The following is a 16,853-nucleotide window of genomic DNA, read 5'->3' as shown; positions in this document are numbered from 1 at the left end:
GATTAAAATTAAAACTTGAACTATTGCTGTGGTTTGCATTGTGTTATATGCAATAATCATCGGTATTAAAAACAAACAACCAAACCCCTGACAAAGTACCGAAGGCAAAGCATCTCCTTTGATAGGATAAGAAATGTGAGATGATCATAAAAGCTGACACACATGTAAGTTATATATTTTTTGTCTAATAAATGTCAACATCTATAAGAAAATTATATTCAAAATACATAATTAATGGAATAATTCTTATGCCACAAGTTTTAAAATGTTTCTTTTAAAAGATGTTGATGTTAATTTATCAGTGGTATTTTTCTTGCTTCATTGACAAATCCAAGTGGAATTTGTTTCTTAACAATGCATTAATGTTATCTAGAAAGAATAACAATAAAATGCATTTTAACTACCCTTACCCTAAGGACATTGCCTATTGCCCAGATGGAATGCTTTGTAAATTCTCTATATTCTACTGTATCATTTCTCCTCCCTTTAAGATTTCTTTTCCGGGTTTTAGGGTCTAAGATACCAGATTACATAAATTTTAGGTTAGACTTTATTTAAATAATACAGGTCTTGTGCATATTTTCATAGAAAGGATAACAACTATGATTTCATCTTACTCTTGGAAATTTCATAAAGTGTTGTTTTGAGTGGCAGAGGAGTTACTTATTTGTCTGTTCTTGCTGTGGCAAACTTGCTCCAAGGATAGCTTCAGGGCTCTTTCCAAGCTTAATATGTGAACCCTAAGTGGGAAAGTCAGCATATTTACCAGACTTTTTTTTTCCTCTAGTTGAATTGAATACATATGTGTATATATGTATATATTTACACTTTGCTGTGTATGTATTATTTTTTACTTCCATAGTATTGAGCTGAATGAGAATTTTAAATATCAGTTTTTTTTTAAACCTTTGTCTTTTTTTTTAATTATTTTTTATTATTTATGATAGTCACAGACAGAGAGAGAGAGAGGCAGAGACACAGGCAGAGGGAGAAGCGGGCTCCATGCACCGGGAGCCCGATGTGGGATTCGATCCCGGGTCTCCAGGATCGCGCCCTGGGCCAAAGGCAGGCGCCAAACCGCTGCGCCACCCAGGGATCCCTTAAATATCAGTTAACTGCAATTGTCACTCAAATTACTCACACATGTAAGATGTAAGCAAATTTTTGTGGCACTTAATGTCAAGAATTTTTTTTTTTGTATCATTTAGGTAACAATTTTAATGAAAACCTGCCCAAGAGGCATCAAAATCTATTTTTCCAATTAGTTACAAATGCTCTTTACGAGTGTTTTGTTTATTTATTGCTGTGTAACAAATTTTCCTAAACCATAATGGCTTAAAATGGCAAACGTCATTTGTCTTGCATGATTTTTGTGGGTCAGAAGTTCAGCCAGGGTGTAGCAAACAAGTTTTCCTTTGTTTTGTGATGTTTATGCCTTCTCTAGAATACAAAATCCTTTCACTCATATTGAGTAGTTGTTAATGGCTGTCAAGTGAAGGACTTGATGGGATTGTCAGCCAGGATATCTGTGTAGACTTGGCTTCCTCACAACACAGTGGCTGGGTTCCAGCAGAAAGTGTCCCAAGAGAGCCAGACGAAAGGCATAGTGCCTCTATGATGTAGTCTTAAAAATTACATTGCATTGATTCTACCACATTCTTTTAGGCAAGGCAGTCACAAAAGTCATACAGTTTCAGAGGAAGAGAATTAAGATCTCACCACTCAACCAGAATATCAAAAACCAGCAGGATGAAATATATATTTATGTGACCATCTTTGGAAAATACAGTCTGCCACAATGGGTATTAACAATTCTGCAAATTTTAACATGGAAAGTTTAATGAACAAAATACATACCTTCTACTTGAATTACTACTCACAAGCAGTAGGCCACAATGATTATGTCATTCTAATATTATGTCTGGAATATATGCTATTGATGATATACTTTATAAACCTAGAGTGCTACTATTCTATGGAAGCCTTCTATGGAAGCCTAGAAAACATGTAACTAGGGTCCTATATGCTGAATGGTGGCTGTGCACATGAAAAAGTGCTGATCATGTTTTTATTACATAAGTTGGTAGAAAGGAATAATAGTTATGACTCTATTCCTCCTGATGTTCTCTCTATATTCTTGTGTCTGTGTATAATATGTGTATATGTAGTATATATATTACATATGTATGTAATATATAATATATGTATTATACATTCTAGACCACAAGTGGAAGAAGGCAACCAGAATGACAAGGTATGATAAACTTCCCATAACTAGAATTATTGAAGTGTGAGCTGAATAGCCTAAGTGGACATCTGTCAGAGATTTTGAAATGGAAGAGTATATTAGTAGCAATATACTCATTGTTTAGGTTGAAGTTCAAACTGAAACTCTATGATCCTTTTATTTAAATATCTATATTTTTATTTAATTATTAACATTGTGAAAGTAATTCTTTGGCCCTTTTCCTAAGGTAGCCATTGTATTACTTTGCTCAGGCTGCCATAACAAAGTGCCACAAACCCAATGGCTTAAACAACAAAAATTTATATTTCATAGTCTGGAGGCTAGAAGTTGAGGTTCAAGGTATCTGCAGGGTTGACTTCTTCTGAATTTGAAGACATTCCTCTATGTCTACACAAGATCTTCTCTCGGTTTGTGTCTGTGTTCCAATATTTTCTTCTTTTTTTTTTTTAAGATTTATTTATTTATGATAGACATAGAGAGAGAGAGGCAGAGACACAGGAGGAGGGAGAAGCAGGCTCCATGCCAGGAGCCTGACGTGGGACTCGATCCCGGGACTCCAGGATTGTGCCCTGGGCCAAAGGCAGGCGCCAAACCGCTGAGCCACCCAGGGACCCTCCAATATTTTCTTCTTATAAGACACCAGTCATATTGGATTAGGGCTCACCATGATGACTTTATTTTAACTTAGTTACTTCCTTAAAGAGTTTGTCTACAAATGTAATCACATTTTAAAGTAGTAGGGTTAGGTGTTCAATATATGAATTGGGGGGGGGCACACATTATCAGATAATATTTTTCTATTTATTAAAATAAAATAACACTTTGCCCATAAATTTCTTATTCTGTGGTCTGGAGGTATTTATAAATGCTTGTTTCCTGTTCAAATTTCAAGAAACCATTGGCTATTTCAGCTTAAATTTGATGTACCAAGGGTACATTGTTGCCTGCTGCAAACATTCCCGTGTTTGCATTATAATAAATAGGCAACCTTGAAAACTGAATTCACATAGTTTTATTTTTCCCTATCATAGGTCAAGTTTCAGTTTTGTTTTAGAAAATATTTGTGTAATATAAATACTTGTGAAAAGAACTGTTCAAAAACTGAGGCAAGAAATGGTATTAAATTGGCTAAAAACACAAATTCAAGGAACAGAATTTTATAATAAACTTAATAACTGTCCAAACATGTGTCAAAAGGTGAAAGGTTACTATTGGTACACAAAAGTACCAGAATTTGGATTATGTGAGACAAGCCTACCTAAATTTAATATTGTTCTTTACATTATATAGTTTTGTTCGCCATTTCCAGGATTATAATTATTGTCAGGTTTCTTTCTTTTTTTTTTTTAAGATTTTATTTATTTATTCGTAGAGATGCAGAGAGAGAGAGAGGCAGAGACACAGGCAGAGGGAGAAGCAGGCTCCATGCAGAGAGCCTGACGTGGGACTCGATCCAGGTTTAGTGAAAGCTCTGGGCTGCAGGCGGCGTTAAACCGCTGTGCCAGCCGGGCTGCCCCTGTCATGTTTATTTCTATATTTTTACTCTAATTAGCTTTAACTTAAGGGTATTAACTATTTCTATGCAATTCTTTCACATCTTTAAAAAAAGAGATACTGAAGGGGCACATGGGTGCCTCAGTCAGTTAAGCATCTGCCTTCAACTCAGGTCATGATCTCAGGGTCCTGGGATCTGGCCGCACATAGGGCTCCCTGCTCAGTGGGGAGCCTGCTTCTCCTATCTCTGTGCCCCTCTCTCTGCTCATGCTCTCCCTCTGTTTCTCTGTCTCCTTCTCAAATAAATAAAGTCTTAAAAAATAAAAATAAATTTAAAAAAGATACCAAAGATGATATTATGCTTATGTAATATGGTTGCGCATCTTTTTTAAAAAATATAACTTATTATTTAAATTACTTCTAATTAATTTAATGTCTTTGCTTCATGCATTTGCCAGTTCTTTCTCATCTATACATACTTTTACTTTATTTAGTGTTACTGTAATCTACCAAGAATTGTGTTTCATTTTAATAAAGAAGGCAATTAACTATAGACTGTATATGTTTGAAATAGAAGTGTTCATATTTCTGAATGATCTGCACTCTTACTCTGTTCCTTCCTTTCCCTGTCCCGCTACTCACACTGACAGGAAGCCCTCACCATTTCTCACTTCATGTATCTCAGCAGTATTGCCAGTGATCTTGCTGGATCTCACTCCTGTACTTATATGTTGCCAAGCTATGTGCATAAAATATAAAGCTGATCATGTTGCTTCTTTATTAAATGACTGATAGCAGATCTTCATTAACTTCAAAATTAAATACTAGTGTTTTAGCATTGCTTAGAAGGTACTTAAGGTGTTAGTAAAACCTGTATCTCCTTTCTTCAACTCCTTGTGTTTCCTCTAGGCCCAGCCACACTGATCATTTGAATTTCTCAAGATGTATGGCATTTTCATATATCTAATTGCCTTTTAGCATACTGTTTCGCATGCTTGGCTAGTGTCTTTTCTTTTCCTCAGTGCCTCAATTCACTTTTCTTCAATCTCTCATTCATTAGGCAATGATTTATTGAGTTCCTCCCTTGTGCCCAGCACTGTGCTAAGAAACAGAGTGAACAAGAGAGTGATGGTTCTGCTCTTCCAGTTGTGTTGATTACTTTACCTTGCTGGCTTCTTCGATAGTACTTTTTATATGGTATTATTTCCTTACTGCACTAAGTTACATTCATGGCAAATACTTTGTCTTTTCTTTTCATCAGTCTAGTACATATCACAGTGCTTGGACACGGTATGGTTTAGTGAATGCCACTAATGGAATACCTATGTGTGCCTCCTTTGCTCAATGTGTGTTTATTTGTAGTCATGATGCAATGACATGTATTTTATCTGCTTCCTTTCAGTTCCTCATTCAATTATGGACTAATATTATTTCATCAGAAAAGCCTTTTATAAGCACTGGATTAAGGATGTTAGTTAAAAAAAAAAGTATTTAGAGATTCGCTAAAACTAGTATGTAATACCTAAATTTCATTGTTGACTTTTTTGTGTGTGTATGTATTATTTTCAAGTTGTTTTTTTTTTAAAGATTTTGTTTATTAATCATGAGAGACACAGAGAGGCAGAGCCACAGGCAGAGGGAAAAGCAGGCTCCATGCAGGGAGCCTGATGTGGGATTCGATGCCAGGACCCTGGGATCATGCCCTGAGCCAAAGGCAGAAACTCAACCGCTGAGCCACCCAGGAGTCCCTACTTTCAAGTTTTTTATGTAACTAACTTCCATTTAATTAATATACAGCGTATATTAGTTCCGGGAGTAGAATTATTGATTCATCACTTATGTACAACACTCAGTGCTCATCACAACAAGTGCACTCCTTAGTATCCATTACTTATTCAGCCCATCCCCCTGCTCACTTCTCCTCCAGCAACTCTCAGATTGTTCTCTACAATTAAGAGTCTGTTTTATGATTTGTCTCTCTTTTTTCCCCCTTATGTTCATCTGTTTTTTTTTTCTTAAATTCCACATATGAGTGAAATTATATGGTATTTGGTGTATGGTATCTGTCTTTCTTTGACTTAATTTGCTTAACATTATACCCTCTAGGTCCATCCATGTGGTTGCAAATGACAAGATTCCATTCTACACATTTAGGCTCTTTCCATAATTTGGCTACTGTTGATAATGCTCCTATAAACATTGGGGTGCATAAGCCCTTTCAAATCAGCAGTTTTGTATCCTTTGGGTAAATATCTAGCAGTGAAGTTACTGGATCATAAGGTAGTTCTATTTTTAACGTTTTGAGGAACCTCTCTACTGTTCTCCACAGTGGCTGCACCAGTTTGCATTCCCAACAGTGTAAGAGTTCCCCTTTCTCTCCATCCTCACCAATAGACTGGTATATTTATCAACCAGGGAGACTTTATGTTATTGTGAGGACTGACTAGATAAGGAAAGGCAGGCTGGGACTTTGACATGGGCAGCCCTTTGTCTTCATTAAGAAGCCTCAACTACTTTTAAGGCTTTCAACTGATTGAATCAGGCCCAACCAGATGGTATACAACAATCTCCCTTACTTAAAGTCAACTGTAATAGAATGTAATCATATCTACAAAGTATGTTCACAGCACATTTAGATTAGTGTTTGATTGAATAACTGGAATTGAGTGTATCAAAAATATAAAAAATGGTTATAAATAATATTAGCTAACATTTTAAAACTTCTTACCTTTATTCCAGCATTATCATTAGCATTTTACATGCAGTAATTCATTTAGTCCTCATAACAGCCCAATAAGATATTATTATTCATATTTTAGTGATGGGAAAAACTATGAAGAAAAGTAAATTTGGTCTGAGAATCTATTCCATTGGAATGTATACATTTCACAAAAATATGTATTTTTGTCATTTATATTCATTGATACATCTCAAGGACCTGTAACAGTGCTGGGCAAGAAATGTCAACAGCAATTGATTCCAAATAAATTTGAAAAAATAATATTTTCCTAAATTATGTATCTTCTTTTGCCAGAGATAAATGTGTGTATGTATGGGTTTCATTCTGACACTTGACACTCATTCTGAGGAGTCATCAGAAAGTAGTCATAGTAAATCATTTTGAGGTACAGAGCGTGCAACTCCAAGCATTGTATGAGTCAAAGCTGTGCTATGTTCTGAGGCAAATTGCCTAATGATTACACAGTTTTCTTAGGATAAAGAATTTATATATTAGGAATATTATTGAAGAGAAGTATAATTGAAAAAGATAAACTCTTGCTCTTCAGAACACTTGATACATTATATTTAAGTAAGGGTCAACAAGATGTATTGTCAGTAGCATGGGTACAGACAAATTGATTAAATTCTAGCTTTGCTACTCCAAGCTGCCTGACCTTGAACCCTGTAAAATAGGGATAAAAATAGTACTTACCCTATAGAATTTTTCTGAGAAGTAAGGATGATACTGTCACTATAAGTGCATAGTTAGGACAGAAAATTATGCCTACTACGTAATTATATTTAAGCATTTGTTAAGGAAATATTACTCTTTTATGAGGTTAAGCTTTATCATTGAGTTGTTCTGTGGTAAATACATGGACGCTGGCTATCCTGACAGGAAAGGGGAAAGTGAAAAACAAATTCTTTCTTTTACACTTACAATTTGCTCATTGGTAGTAAATTATTCTGGTGAATTGGAGCAGTGACTTCAAACATAGTTATGCATGATGCTTACAAGTTAATTATGCTGTAGACATATTCAGTAATTTTTATGTTCTAATTTTGAACAAAAATGTCTCTCTTAAATCTTTGGCGTTTGGGGGAACATTTGAAAATATGTTGCTTTCCTAGTGTTTTAAAATTGATTTTTTAAAATTAAAAGACCAAACAAAGATAGAAGTTCAGTAATTAAATGAAATAATTTTGATATATCAAACCGGGGAAAAAGTAACACAATTTCAATATTTAGGTCTTGCACCTCAGTTTATTAGAAGTCTGAAAGAAACATTTTGTAAAATACAGTTAATAATGGAGATCATTTCATATAATAGCTTATTTTCTGTGGTATAGTAAAAAGTTACATGACAAAGTGAGACTACCCAATTTTAAACCTAGAAATGATTTCCACTCTGCTACAAGATTTGCAGATGCCTGATGCAGAGGTCCCAGTAATTTTGATCCTTTTGGGTGTTCATGTACTTGTAACTACCTGAGAATAAATGAGAGTAGTGTTTAGAACCAAATCTAAGCTTAAGTAGTTCTTGTGACTTTCAAAAACCTTCTCTTATTCTAAAACTACTTCTATGTGTATAACCCATAATCAAACGTCAGCTTCTTATGTCCGAGTCATTATTTATTTATTTATTTATTTATTTATTTATTTATTTATTTAAGATTTTACTTATTTATTCAGGACACACACACACACACACAGAGGCAGAGACACAGGCATTGAGTGGGAGATGCAGGCTCTATGCAGGGAGCCTGATGCAGGATTTGATCCCAGGTCTCCAGGATCACGCCCTGGTCTGAAGGCGGCACTAGACCCCTGAGCCACTGGGGCTGCACACTGAGTCAATGTTTTCATTAACTGGTGGTTGTGACAACTGACTGTTTCTACATGCAGTTGCAGCAGTTTTCTGTGAAACCCTTTCAGAATGTCCCTATTAGTGACCCTAATCTTGACAAAAAGAGTCCATCTGTCTAGAAAGAAATGGGACTTAAATTTTTAGTCAGCTTGGCTTTCAGTTCCAAGGAACAGAAGCTTATGATGGAATTCTCTGCGGTTCATGCACTACAATTAAACAAAGATTCTTTTCACAGAAGAACAAATTTTGCATATGAATTTATAGGTTGGTGACTCAAATTATTATCTGCATCGTTGGTTGGAAGTTAGAGTAGAAAATACATGGATTTTTGAACTCATGGATGCTGGAAACTTACTTGAACATGTGATGCCTTGACATAGCTCATATTTTTAAAGTTGTATTATTATTAAATATTTTATGCACAGAGAGAGAGGGAGAGACATAGGCAAAAGCAGAATCTATGTGGGGAGCCTAATGAGGGACTAGATCCCAGGACCCCAGGATCACAAGCCAATGGCAGATGCTCAGTCATTGAACCATCCAGGTGCCCCTTTTAAGTTGTATTATGAAATAATTATCTGTTCCATAAATTTAACTTTTTTTTTTAAAATTTAAAAGTGAATAATTTTTCCATACATGATTAAAACTCTATGAGTACAGTTACATAATGTGAGCAATCAAAACTGGGGCTTTGTTTCACTCTCTGCTTTCTTGTAAAGCTAGTTTTTCCTGTCATGAGAGTTCAGTCTGAATAGTGAACCATTTGCTTTTGATGCAATTTGGAAAGTACAGAAATCATTCTTACCTCAAACCAGGATTCCTACAATTTTATAGTATCTACACTTGCCTTGGTGGTTTAATCACTTAGATTAAAAATTAAAAGCCCCTAGTAGTATGAAAATGCCTTAATTTGTGGTGCAGCCACTCTGGAAAACTGTGTGGAGGTTCCTCAAAGAGTTAAAAATAGACCTGCCCTAAGACCCAGCAATTGCACTGTTGGGGATTTACCCCAAAGATTCAGATGCAATGAAACGCCGGGACACCCGCACCCCGATGTTTCTAGCAGCAATGGCCACAAAAGCCAAACTGTGGAAGGAGCCTCGGTGTCTATCGAAAGATGAATGGATAAAGAAGATGTGGTTTATGTATACAATGGAATATTACTCAGCCATTAGAAACGACAAATACCCACCATTTGCTTCAACGTGGATGGAACTGGAGGATATTTATTATGCTGAGTGCAGTAAGTCAATCGGAGAAGGACAAACAGTGTATGTTCTCATTCATTTGGGGAATATAAATAATAGTGAAAGGGAATATAAGGGAAGGGAGAAGAAATGTGTGGGAAATATCAGAAAGGGAGACAGAACATAAAGACTCCTAACTCTGGGAAATGAACTAGGGGTGGTGGAAGGGGAGGAGGGCGAGGGGTGGGGGTGAATGGGTGACGGGCACTGAGGGGGACACTTGACGGGATGAGCACTGGGTGTTATTCTGTATGTTGGTAAATTGAACACCAATAAAAATTAATTTATTAAAAAAAAAGAAAATGCATTAATTTGAAGGAATCCATGAAATGAGAATGATCCGTTTAACAATTTGAGAACAATTTACTGAATCAGTCACTTACAATACCTTCTGAAAAAGTGATTTTTGTTTTTCCTTTAGGGAAATGAGAAGCATTCAGAAAATGAAATTTAATTTAATCTGATTAAATCATAAATATTGTTTGCCTGAAGGAATTACAAAAAATCCCATTGTTTTGACCACACATCTGTTTATCTCCTCTGTTTTTATGACTATACTTTAATTTTTGTTTTATTTTTTCTGTTTATAAAAGTAAGAAAAGTAACACTATAGAAAGTTTGGTAAATACTTTATTGGATAAAGAAGAAGGTGGAATTGTCTGTTGTCATATAACCCAAATTTTAATTTTTATATATTCACCTTTAGTATGGTGTGGTATATAAGCAATCTGCGTTGATAATGAGAAGAGGTTGCATTTTTATTTCACAAAGTTCAATATAATTAGCAAACCATATTAAATGATCTAACTTTTTAAAAATTTTTCTAATTAATCTTTCAAATGTGAACAAACAAGAACGATACTGCCCTATGAAAAGAGTGCATTGTGTTTTTGTTTTCCTAACATGTTTAAAAGGTATTTGTTGCCTTATTAATGAAGAAGTATGGTAAAAACTTACATTGGCAGACAATTATGATTCTCACTTTATTTCCATTAATCTTATAGTGTAATTTGCTTTCAAAATCTACCAATAATGTAACATTCGTGTCAGAAATATTTGAAGTTTTTGTGAACTAACTAGGAATTTGTAAAGTGTTTTGTCAGGGCTATTAAATAAATGTCATTTTAAAGTATAGATTTCCTCATTTCCCCTGACATCCATACTCTTTTGTAAAATGTTCTAGGGCAACAAAAAATTATGATTTTTCCTTGAAAGACAAATGTGTAAACCCCACTAACTTTGGAGAATTCTTTTTAAACTTGAAATTTCCTTTTAATCTATATCATTAGGTTTATTTTAATGGCAAATATAATGTTTTCTCCTTTGGTCAGTTATAATCATATCATTGTTCAAAATTAATTTATGCATTTGTGACATGGTAAAATATGGAAATAATATCCAACAACTTACATACTAACTCATTATACAGAGTAGTTCACCTCATGATCATGACCATTGTGATATGTTTCTGATTTACTTTTTAGTATGGACTTTAGTATGGAAGAATATATTTTGTTTTGTCAGAATATAATGATCACATAAATATCCATTACATATTGATTCCCAGAAATTCTCTTCTCAGTGACTTGTTGCTAAGGTTTATTTCTTTTCTTTCTACCTCAGAATGAAGGATAGCCAAGGTGTATTCATTGTTTTGAAAAATCTGTACTTCCCTTTTATTATTCCATTCACTTTTTTTAGACCTTAGCTGATTTTAAAAATATTGAAAAATAATTGACATATATTAGTTTCAGGCATGTAACATAATGATTCTTCAATTCTATACATTACTCAGTGATCACCACACATTATCCATACAATGTCTTTCACCATATAACTTTATCATAATATTAACCATATTCCCTCTGCTGTACTTTTCATCTCCACCACTTATTTATTTTATAATTGGAAGTTTGTACTTCTTCATCTTTTTTGCCTATTTTGCCCATCTCCCACCCACTTACCCTTTGGCAACCACCAGTTCTCTGTATTTATGAGTCTGTTTTACTTCTTGTTTGTTCTTTTTGTTTTTGCTTGTTTGTTTGGTTAGATTCCAGATATAAGTGAAATCATATGGTTTTTATCTTTAACTTATTTCATTTAGCATAATAATTAATCTGATTAAATCATAATTCCATCTGTGTTGTCCCACATGGCGAAATCTCATTGTTTTATAGCTGAGTAGCATACCACTGAGTGTGCAAGTGTGTGTGCATGTGTGTATATGTGTGCATATTTCACATCTTTTTTTCTCCATTTATCTAATGATTGATACTTGTGTTGATTCAGTATCTTGGCTATCATAAATAATGCTGCAGGGGCAATTAGGTGGCTCAGTCAGTTAAGTGTCCAGCTCTTCATTTTGACTCAGGTCATGATCTCTGGGTCATGAGGTCCAGTCCCATGTCAGGCTCCCTGCTCAGCTGGGAGTCTGCTTAGGATTCTTTTTGTCCTTCTATTGCTGCCCCTACTTGTGCACTCTCTGTCTCTAAAATAAGTAAATGTTTAAAAAATAAATTTTGCTGCAATAGGTGTGCATATATCTTTTTGGAGTATTTCTTTTGCTTTGATTAAATACCCAGTAGTAGAATTGTTGGATCATATAGTATTTCAGTTTTGATATTTTTTTGGGGAATCACTATACTGTTTTCCACAGTGGTTGTACCAATTTATGTTTCTACCAACAGTGCATGAGGGTTCCCTTTTCTCCACATGCTCACTAACACTTGTTATTTCTTGTCTTTTTGATAGTGGCCATTCTGATTGGTTTGGGTGATATCCCTGATAATTAGTGATGTTGAACATCTTTTCATATGTCTTTTGGTCATCTGGTATGTCTTCTTTGGAAAAATGTCTTTTCAGTTCCTCTGCTCATTTTTAAACTGGATTGCGAGTCCTGGGATCGAGTCCCACATCAGGCTCCCTGCATGGAACCTGCTTCTCACTCTGCCTGTGTCTCTGCCTCTCTTTCTTTCTCTGTGTGTCTCTCTCATGAATAAATAAATAAACTGGATTGCTTTTTTGGCATTGAGTTTGTATAAATTCTTTACATATTTTGGGTACTAACCCCTTACTGGATATATCATTTACAAATATTTTCTCTATTCACTTATTTTGAAGTTAAAATTTCTCTACTTATTTGCCTAACTTGCACTTATTACCCTAATTATTGTATTTTGTGGTAAATAAAATTTAAAGTGTTAAAACTTGAGTGTAATTTAATGGCAGCTAAATGTAAGAGTTCTGTCATTTACATGGAGCTCCTTACCATGTATCTTTAGATCGGTGTATTGATTATTACTTTCATTATGTAAAAATTAATGAAGCTTATTTTGTATTGAGTTAGTTATCCTTTGTTTTTTAACATTAGTATCTTTGAGAGCAATGCCACTTGTTCTATCCTCTAGATAATAAAAATTAAGTATTGATACTAATATTACCCTCAGTAAACAAATGCTCCCTATTTTTGAAATTGTTTTCTTGTTCACCTACAGCCTTTTTCCTGCTCACTTCTCTCTTTTCCTTTTTAAAGATAACCTTATTTCTCCTCATAGAGATCTAGATAAATGCTTTTACTTAATCTGGTAGGAAGCTTACGGCTCTATCACTTGAGAAATATTTCTAAAAGAAGAAATTGAAGCTTTACTAAAAACTGGAGAGGAGGGGGCTATTTCTTTCTTGCCCACAGTAGAATACTACTGTTAAACATATTTCTTGGAACATATCAGTTAGTTTACTAAATATTTGTTGAATATATGAGTGGTATCCCAGAGGAATGAAATAATAATATAATTCTTAGTCTATTTCTTCACTAGCAGCACTTAAGGCAACAGTAGAAATTTAAAATATAATAGAGTTTTTTCCTCCCAACTATGATGGATTTGTTTGATAGAGACTCAAAGTTCATGCCAAGAATAAGTAGAGAAAATTAAATAAAACAAAAAGAAGAAGAAACAAAAATCTGTTTGATGGCATTGGACAAAGAAGAAACCAGATCCCTCCCTCCCTTTGACACATACTAGACACTAATGTTTGTCTCTTGAGTGCCACATGATTGCTTTAAATTCAGCTCTGCTTCTAGTGGTCATCTGTTTTATATCTCAGACTGCAGCCTTGAGCAGATTAGTAATTTAGCAAATATTTTTAGGGAAAACATGAAGAACCTTGAGGTCTTTTCTTATGCTTCTTTCACTTTGAGATCACAGTCCCATGCTTCTTGGATGACTTGCATGACCTTAATTGTATTTTTGCCTTCTCTTTCATTAATATGGCTATCACCTTTAGTGTTTTCCTTTATCTGTATTGGGGAGAGGGTTAATTTATTGTTCACCTCCTAGTTCTTGAAATGAGCACTTAGATAGCAATTATTGACCTTTCATTTATAATCAATCTAAATATCACTTACATTGCTAGCAGTGTTCATTTCTTTGCTAATTTTTATTTTCACTGTCAAATTCCTTCCATAGAGATTCCATTTGTAATGTAATGTAATGACATTTGTAAATGTCATATGAGTTTATCACTGAGAAACAAGGGAGCAATGTAACTATATACTTTGAGGTCTTTGCTTAATCTGAGTAGCAGATGCATGGTGATCGGTCACTGATAGACTTTGAAAGAAGTAATGTGTGTGAGTCACTAATAATCATGATCCACATTTCTTTTTTTTTTTATTTTTATTTTTATTTATTTATTTATTTATTTTTTATGATCCACATTTCTTATTTTGTGTAGTGATTTGTGGATTGAAGGGCTACTAGAGAAGTCTGTAATTTATACAATTACACATGGTAGATGTGCTATGCAGACTGAAATATGAATCATATTTTGGGGAGTTCCTGGTGTTATTTAACTGAACCTTGTAACTAAAATCTGTGCTTATCAGAATCATGTAAATTAAGAATTTACAATTATTTTATTAGTTATCAGTAAATCAAATTAAAGCCCCAGTGTGATGCCACTGTATGCTTATAGGAATAGCTGTGGTAGGCAGAATTCTAAGCTGACACATGAATCTAAACCTTGTATAATTTTTTCCACTGGGGAGATAGAACATCACTACTGTAATTATGTTATGTTTCATGGCAAAAGGGACTTTGTAGATGTAGTTAAGATTACTGATCAGTTGACTTTGAGCTGATCAAAAAGGAGATCATCTGTATGGGCCTAACCTAATTTCATGAAGCCTTTAAAAGCAGAGATTTTTTTTCCCCCAGTTATTAGCAGCCAAAGATACCAGAGTGTGAGAAAAAAAATTTGAAGCATGAGAGGGTTTCACTGTGAAGGATGTTCTTCATTGCTGAGATAAACAGGCCCTTGGCCACCAACCTGTGAGGAACTTCTAGTAGCTCAGAGTAGTCACTGACCAATAGCCAGCACGGAAAAGGAGACATGATTACTACTACTCCAAGAAACTAAATTTTGCTAAGTACCTCAATGAAATCAAAAGTGGATTCTTCCCCCAGATACTGTAGGTAAAGGCATGGCCTGGCTGCGAACCTGGTCTTGTGTGATCCTAATCAGAGAACTCAACTGAGCTCAGTAGACTTCTTACGTACAAAACTATGAAGTGACAAACGGGGTGCTGTTTAAACTGTTAAATTTGTGTTAAAATTTGTATACAGCAATAAAGAATTGGTGCAATATTAGAAATTTAAAACCAGCCAAACATGAGTGTTGATATAGATGTGCAGCACTGAAACTCTTGTTTTGGGGAATGAAAACTAATGCAATAAGTTGAGAAAACTGTTTAGCAGTATCTACTCCAGCTGAAGGTGAAACATTTGGACACATCTTAATAGCAATTCCTAGATATTTTTCAGTGCAAATTTATTGGTGCACCAAAGGAAAAAAAGAAGTGCATGTATATTTATAGACACTTCAGAATAGCCTCATACCAGAGCAGTCTAAATGTCCATTACCAATAAAACGTATAAACATATTGTAGCATATTCATTCAGGGGACTGCCGCACAGCTCTGTGAGTGAACAAAGTGCTTTTTCACATGAGTGAGTCTTACAAATGTATATTGAATGAAATAAGCCATACATAAAACAGTGCACACACATAAGAGTGTGATTTCCTTCATACAAAAGTCAGAGATAGGCCAACCTAATCTATGGTTATTCAAGTAATAAAAACAGTTAAATTTGGAGGCTACAGCAGTGATTGAGAAGAGGAACTGCAGGGAATTTTAGGGTGCTCGTAATGCTTATTGCTGCTGCTGCTGCTTAAACAGGTGTGTTCATTTTGCCAAGGTTCATTTAATTATATATGATTCATGCACTTATTCTTTAATGATGTTAAATGATGGACTATAAAGCATTGGCAACACCTTTTCCACTGTGTGGCTTGAAAAAAAAATTGCCTAGGGTCATTCAGCTAGCGAGGGGAAAGACAAGAGTGGAAAATGATAATTCGGGATAATTTGATGATAATTATGATAATTAATGTTTTAGTTGAATTATCTCTTTCATTTGACTGAATTTTTTTTTAAAAAGAGGAAAAGGGAAAGTGAGAATAGTCAATAAATAATTTTGACATTTACAATTAATTTTTTTAATAAAACAGTTTGCCGGGAGGATTCATACCACTCTGTAGTCTCATGTGCTGCTGTGGTTCTCACTCCTCTGGAACCAACAATAGAAAAGAAGAAAAGAGAAGAACTAAAATTTCCTGAATCTTCTAAACAGTAAGTTATTTGTTTATTTTTTCAGAACTTTGTAAAACTAATTAGATAACTGATGAGACTTGGATTGCTCAGATATTATGATTTATAATACATATGTTAATACTAGTATATTGAAAGGTCAGAAATAACTTTGTACAATATTTTAAAAATCAATCTACCCTTTCCTGTCTCAAAGAATAGCTTCTGCATCCTCTACCTTTATGTGTTTGAACTATAAACCCTTCAAGTTTCATTCTATTACCTTATCTTAGGGACATGAAGCACTTTATTTAACACTGTGATTGTGGGTACATTGTTCTTAGATGGCTTATTTTGTAGTCATTGGCTTTAATTGTCTAAAATGTGACCAGTTTTTAATATAAGCTTCTTAACTTAAAGTTGGTTTGCATCTTATAAGAAATGAAAGTTATTTTAACTATTTTAAGTAAATTACTTGAAATTAGAACTTTACACTAGTCACTCTTTCTATATATTTTGCTATTTAGACAGATCAAGTTTCACTTAAATTTAGATTTGATCTTACGTCAAATAAATGATATATATTTTTTCTTTCAAAGAATTAAATTCCTGGTAACAAATGTAAG

General features: G+C 34.3%; 1 protein-coding gene across 5 annotated transcripts in view; it reads left to right on the top strand.

The window, feature by feature from the left end:
- Positions 1-16,853, top strand: part of CCSER1 (coiled-coil serine rich protein 1) — a 1,368,919-nt gene that overhangs the window by 313,433 nt on the left and 1,038,633 nt on the right. For all 5 annotated transcript variants that reach the window (XM_072755652.1, XM_072755653.1, XM_072755654.1 and 2 more), the window contains exon 5: positions 16,149-16,269. In XM_072755652.1, the coding sequence (XP_072611753.1) occupies positions 16,149-16,269 (121 nt within the window). The remainder of the gene's footprint in view (positions 1-16,148; positions 16,270-16,853) is intronic.

Source organism: Vulpes vulpes, chromosome 4, assembly GCF_048418805.1.
Source record: "Vulpes vulpes isolate BD-2025 chromosome 4, VulVul3, whole genome shotgun sequence".
In the NCBI taxonomy this organism is placed as follows: domain Eukaryota; kingdom Metazoa; phylum Chordata; class Mammalia; order Carnivora; family Canidae; genus Vulpes; species Vulpes vulpes.
The sequence above is the reverse complement of the archived record's forward strand: the minus strand, read 5'-3'. Positions and strand labels throughout refer to the sequence as shown.